The 6,845-nt window shown below is 50.1% G+C and overlaps 1 protein-coding gene across 1 annotated transcript; it reads right to left on the reverse strand.

Annotated features, from left to right (window-relative positions):
* Positions 1 to 724: 724 nt before the first annotated feature.
* On the reverse strand, positions 725 to 6,778 carry LOC129829945 (semaphorin-3G-like; the record flags this gene model as incomplete). The annotated part of the gene is given in 3 exon segments (XM_055891979.1): positions 725 to 3,663; positions 4,457 to 4,590; positions 6,578 to 6,778. Coding segments are annotated over 3 exon segments (830 nt in total), but the record flags the coding sequence as incomplete, so codon positions are not given.
* Between the last annotated feature and the right edge of the window lie 67 nt (positions 6,779 to 6,845).

A 6,845-nucleotide genomic window follows, 5' to 3' on the forward strand; every position in this document is an offset into this window, starting at 1 on the left:
TACAGAGTAAAATGGGTCTTTTCTTCTCCAAAAACCAATTGTTGTTTTTACCCCAGACTCAATCCAGTCTCTTTCAGACTCATTGAGACGTTGCTCAATGATAGCGTTTAAATTGATTCGACATGCTTCATTAGCCTGCTCCAAATAGAGCCAACAACAGACAAAACATTGAACGCTGCACCGCCAGACGACAATCAGACAAACTCAAACACAAAACAGCCGCTGATCCCCAGACACAAATACGTACTGCAAACACATGGATGCACGCAAGCAAGAATGCATGTGCGCACACACACACACGCGGGCGCACGTGCACACACATACACGTGAGCATGTGCCCTCGTTCACCCACAAACACACCCACGCACACGCGCACACACACACACACCCACACACACACACACACACACACACACACACACACACACACACACACACACACACACACACACACACACACACACACACACACACACACACACACACACACACACACACAAACAGACTGGTCTGTCTGAGTGATACAGGATCCCTGGCTCAGATCAACAACACCCCACACCTCAACCCCCACCACACCCACAACTGCTCGAACCCACTCCCTTAAACCCCACCCAGCTCCACAAACCCACGGCTCTTAACGCCACCGCACCAAAGCTCGCCATCCTAAGAGTTTTTGACCACAGAAAGACGTCTGGGAATCAGAAAGAGAACGCGGAGTCAGAGGTTTTACGTTAGAAACAAAAAACTGTATTAATATGTTAAATAGCATACACTTACACCGCATGCAGGAGAGCTCATTAAATAAGACATAAATACAGCAAACATTTACATTAGGCCCTATAAAAGAGACCCCTCCAACGAGTTACAAACCACACATATCAACGACTGGAATTCTCACTTTGTTACAGTTCAACATTGACACTTTGAACACAAAGTATGTCAGAAACACCATTTTTTTTCTTCAAACTACTGCTGATAGTAGCTGCAGGATGGAGCGCCACAAAAATCTAAAAACAGGCAAAAACAAATTACATTTTGGCAGCAAAAGCTTTTTTATTGTTTTATTCATATTCACTGTACTATTTGTGTTGAAACCCCTTGAATACTGTTTTTTCCCGTAGCTGTGAACCATAAGCTTTTGGGTTGTGTGGAGCATTTTCTCTTTTATCCAAGGCTATATTAATGGCTTTTTTAAATAACCAATCAGAATAAGACCTGGTAGGCCTCTGCATAGCGAACCGCTCAAGGCAGCCCTAATCTACTCAAGTCATCAACAGTCGAAACATGATTAGATGGGACGACTGCTCGAGATATAACGCTTTATCTCATGTTAACGCATTGACACACCAATCATGAACTAAAACGTTAGGATTTAGAAATAATTGACAAAAAAGGCCTAGGGGACTTGGGCTATTTAACAACGCTCTCTCCTCCGTCACATTCTGGTTGGTTTAGAAGATACGATCAGAAACAATATTTGGAGAGAAAGCAACAGGGCTCACTTTTCTCAAACTAGGAAAATAAACGGAAAGATTGAGCGACGCTTGTGTTACATATTCTGAAGTCACTCTCATAGGCAGGAAACAACGTGCCACGTTTCCAAATAGTTCCTTCACACAAACGGATTCCGGATTTTTACAGAACTGGGTGTTGTGTACACTGGCACTTCAAGCTCTCCTTTTTTCATCAGTGCCCGTATTCCTCCACCACCCTTTCCTTCTTTTCTTTCTCTTCCTCCACCTCGTCCTCCACCTCTTCCTCCTCTACAGGCACGTTTGTATGCCAGTGAAAGCAACCAAGGCATGGGAGCAAGTGGGACTTGTTAAAGTCCACACTTCTCCTGGCTGCCTTCGCAAGCCAACCAAGGAGGATCGCATAGCCTGACCCCTGACCCCCACCCACCCACATTAACCCAACTCATTTAATATCCCTCCACCATCCATTGTAAAAAAAAACACCCATACTGTCTACGACCCCATTCACTGCCCCCTATTCCTTATTTAGAACCCAGCCCCATTTCCTACCCTCACCTCTATCCCCTCACCTCTATCTCCTTACCCCTGTCCCATCCTCCCTGTCCCTTCACTCCTCTGACCCCCCCCCCCCCCTTTCCCTACAACCAGTGCCCTTGAAAGGAGAGCTTTCAGCGATGTCTGTCAGTGAAAACATTGTCTTTTAACAACAGAGCGAGAAAGATCATGGCTAATCCTGTATTTAAATAAAGAACCAGTGTTTACAAAGCACCAGCAGAACATTCAGCCAGTGCCAACGACCCTTTTTATTTTCCTTCCTTTGTCAGGAGTGAGAAGTACACCTACGACACACAAAGGAATGGTGGGAACTGGAGTCTAGCTGATAATACAAAGCAACAAACAGGCCTTTTCTCTGTTGAACCATCAACAATCGTCTCACGAAAACGTTCAGTTGAAGCAATGCTCCGGCGCGTTGTTCTGGCTGAGTGTGTGATGGACGATGTGTGAGTGCACGTATGTGTCCACTCAACGCTGCATGCTTGAGAATGTACTGTACGGTTGTGAATGACGTTCAGGGTGATGGGATTACACTGCTAAACACAACGGCGCTTCGGTGTTCTAGAACCTCTTTGAAGGCAATACTGTGCATGAAGTGAGCCACAGAACCCTTTAAAAAAAATTCTATTAAGCCCCATTTCTTCAAGAAGAAGTATGATGAGGTGCAGGGTAAGGCAAACGGACTGGAGGTGATGTTTTAAGGGGTACATCATGTCGAATGGGCTCATGGAACAAAAAGAGATGGGCGCCATAAGGGGTCTAAGGTCATCAGTTGTAGCAGTCCAACCCCACACAGTATTTACAGCACGGTACAGTCAATCCATAGTCATATACAGAGTCACTGACGTTGCAATGGAGAGGAGGAGGGGTCCCTTGGTGAAAACAGTTGCGGGTTTCTTCATGAAGTCAATGAGAGTTGATGAGTGCCATGAGTCCCTGTCTCTCTCTCTCTCTCCCTCCTCCCCCCCGTCCACATCAGTCTCAACCCTTAACACTACAGTCTGTTGGCAGTGTCTCTCTTCCTGCAACACATGCAACTACCACCTCTTCCTTTTCTCTCTCAGTCTCTCATTAATCGTGTCATGCGGTCCTTCTCTCAGTCCTCTATTTCCTCCCCCTCTCCGTTCCTCCCTCCTCTCTACGGCTGTCGGCTGCTGACGTCCCGCGGCGTCCGGTTGCGTTCCCCGGAGCCCTTGTTGCGGGCCTTGCGTGCGCTGTCCTGCGCCTGCCGGTACTTGTCCAGCATGCTCTTGTGTTTGCGCCGCAGCTTGTCGTTGCACCACAACCTCTCGCAGTACTCCTCCACGTGCGGCAGGTTGGACGGGCCAATCAGCTGCATGATGTCCTTGAACCAGGAGCGCGGTTGGCTGAGGGGGCCGGTGCTCCTGTGAGAGTGGCAGGGAGGCCAGGCCCGGTAGCCCTTCGCCCCCTGGGGACTGTCGAGGGGGGCGTCGTCACGGGCCAGCAGCTCGCTCAGTGTGTCCCCTTGCAGGACCTCCAGAGAGAGGCGGGTGAGGGTCTGGGTGAAGCCGTGCTCGCGTGAGCGACACACGTACACACCCTCGTCCTGACGGAGCACACGGCGGAACAGCAGGCCCTGCTCCGTACGCATCACCCGCTCATCCAGCTTCACCTGAGAGGTGGGGAGGGAGGGAGGGAGAGAGGAAGCGAGGGAGGGAGGAAGGAAGAAATATCGGGATAGGAAGAACAGATAGAAGAAAGAGGGGTTAAGTGAGATGGAGGGATGATGAGGTATGGCACAGAAAGGAAGGAGGGGAGGGGAGGAGGGGGATGGGATGGGGAGGGGGCAAAGTCCAAGCTGCGCTTTTTTTTGCTCTTTTCTCAGCTTGGGTGGCTAAGAAGAAGAATTTTGCCATGAAATTCATCAACTCTTGTTTTTTCGTCCGATCTCTCTGCCGGGGCATGTGTTCGTGCCAAAGCAAACAGGGCAGCATGTTCTCTCCAAATGAACAGCTGAGAGCCAACAATTATTTGGTGGGAAATAGAGAGCTGCTCTAATGCCTTAATACTGTACTTACATGCTTGACTGAAACACTCGTTTAAGCCTCGGGAAACCACAGAAACCCTGGCATGGGAGAAACTGGTGCTTTACTGTACATGTGACAGGTCACTGAGCAGGAGCGGACCTGACTTGACTCTCGCTCCTACTAAAACTTCCCATCTCTCAGTCTCTCTCAAACATCCCCTTAAATCGTCCCCTGGAGTACTGACTCGGCCCTTTCGTCTCAGTTTCCTCACTTGTTCTCTTTTTCTCTCATACCTCGTATTGCTCCATCTCTCGCTCTGTCCTCCGTCAGACTCTCTCTCTCCCTCTGCCTCCCTCTCTAACGCTCTCGCCATCCCTCCACCTCTGTCTCTCACACACTCTCTCTCTCTCTCTCCCTCCATCCGTCCCTCTATCTCACCTCCTCCTTGCGGTCGTCTCGTTGGAGCAGCCATGTGACGGTGGCCTGAGGGGAGCGGGGGACACACTCCAGGAAGGTGCTGTTGTTCTCTGCCCCGTACACAACCCTTTCCTCTGTCACATCCAACCCCTCCACTGCAACACACAATAGGTACAATACGCATTAAAACACATACACTTAAAACTGTGATCTGCAGAGCATGTTGTGGTCTCAAGTAGGCCCTGTGACTTTGGCCGTGCCGTCTTCGGCTATGGCAGACACTAAATCTCCCTTCTTAGCGCCTTTATTCAATGTTAGTGTGATACAATCCAAAACTAAACCACTCCTTGACCTGGGAGAGACCTTTCATCACCCCTCACGCACGTCTTCAGGTGAGCAAACACATCCTCCGCTCCTCTGACTGCTAAAAATGTCTGTCTTTTGTTCCCACCCTCTGCCTGTCAAGCGATGCTCCCCTCTCCCACACGATGACAGACCGACGAGGATCTGTCTTCTCAGCACAGGTGAGACGAGACTCGGTGAAGTTTCTCCGTAAACAAAACATTACTTGGTCAATTCAAAGGTCCTTCAAATGACGACCCTCTCCTTCATCCCAAGATGTGTGTGTGTGTGTAATGTAATTTCCTATACAGCATTACCAGTATGTGTGTGCATTTCAAGTGTGTTTCATACTCATCTCATCCCGTAAGAAACACGGACAAGGAAGCAAAATACAGCCCAACGTGTGCATGTTTGAGATCCTCTGTGTTTCTAGGTTGTGTTAAATGTCTGTCTACAGTATATACAAATGAGGGTTGTTTAACATACAGCATGTTTCATGTTGCTATCCCTCTGGTTCCCAACTGAGGGAGAGACATGGGCATGACGCCTCAGTCAAACACAGCTTGTATTCCAGCTGATAACAACTTCCCTCTAGACCTGACACTGGGCTATACAATATAAACTACACATGATTTATGCTGGCCTTTGGTCGTTCAACCTATAAGCTGTTTACAGTTTTTGTCTTGTTCGCTCTCCCCTAAGCCAAAATCAGAGATCCTATTTATATTTCTATCTCTAAAGACCCAGGGTGCATCCAATGCACCCTATTCCCTATACAGTGCACTACTTTTGACTAGAGTCCTGGTCAAAAGTAGTGCACTATGTAGGGAACAGGGTGTCATTTGGGATAAAGACCCAGTGTTTGTCCTACCTCACCTCTCAGAGTCTAATGCCTCTCAATGGACGAGTTTGACCTCTGACCTCCCTGGAGCAAATACTTTGGGTCAATTCCCGCTTGGCCACCATGACAGCCAGACTAGCTCACCCCCCTCACCCCTCTGTCATGCACACCATTGTAATAAGCATATATCAACAGGATATTACAATGCCCTACTTTCCCCCATGGGCACTTGGCTTGTTGTCTCAGAACTGTATCTAATTTTCACATACTCTATCATCTTCACTCTTTTTTTATGATCTTCACTCTTTTTTAATTCCTTTCCACATTCCTTCCTTTTTACAAATCTTCTCTCGTTCTTTCCCTCTCTCTCTTCTTTTTTCTCTCCACCACCCCTTTTCTCTTTAAGTCACTGCCCCACACTCTCGCTGTCTCCCTCTTTCTCTCCCCCGATACCCCTTTCTCCCCACACCCCCTCACTCGCTCGTTCCACCCTCCTTTCCTCCCACCCCCTCCCCCTCTCTCACCACTGAGGTTCTGTTCCATACACTGCAGAGACAAGTTGGCCGGCCGCCCTCACTCCCCCCTCTTCCCCCACCCCCCTCCTCCTCTCTCACCACTGAGGTTCTGGCCATACAGCCCCCCCCCCCCCCCCCACACACCCTCCTCCTCTCTCACCACTGAGGTTCTGGTCCACACAGCCCCCCCCCCCCCCCACCCCCTCCCCCTCTCTCACCACTGAGGTTCTGTTCCATACACTGCAGAGACAAGTTGATCGGCCGCCCTCACTCCCCCCTCCCCCCACCCCCCTCCTCCTCTCTCACCACTGAGGTTCTGGTCCATACAGCCCCCCCCCCCCCCCCCCCACACACCCTCCTCCTCTCTCACCACTGAGGTTCTGGTCCATACAGCCCCCCCCCACACCCCCCCCCCCCCCCCCCCACACCCTCCTCCTCTCTCACCACTGAGGTTCTGGTCCATACACTGCAGGGCCGGGTTGCCGTGCCTGATGTCCTGACGGCGATAGCGGCGTCTGCTGAGCGAGGTGTAGCGAGTGCAGGAGGTGCCGTCCCAGGCACAGTAGGGGTCTCTGGCCAGGCAGCACTCAGCACAGGCCTTCCCATACGTCTCACACCTGTGAAGCCTCAGCTGAGCCACACCCACCGGAGAACCCACGTATAGTGCTTGCTGTGTGCGGAAAGGGATCAGAGTACAACCAGAGAATGAGAA

The sequence above is a fragment of the Salvelinus fontinalis genome, chromosome 31 (assembly GCF_029448725.1).
Source record: "Salvelinus fontinalis isolate EN_2023a chromosome 31, ASM2944872v1, whole genome shotgun sequence".
Taxonomy (NCBI): domain Eukaryota; kingdom Metazoa; phylum Chordata; class Actinopteri; order Salmoniformes; family Salmonidae; genus Salvelinus; species Salvelinus fontinalis.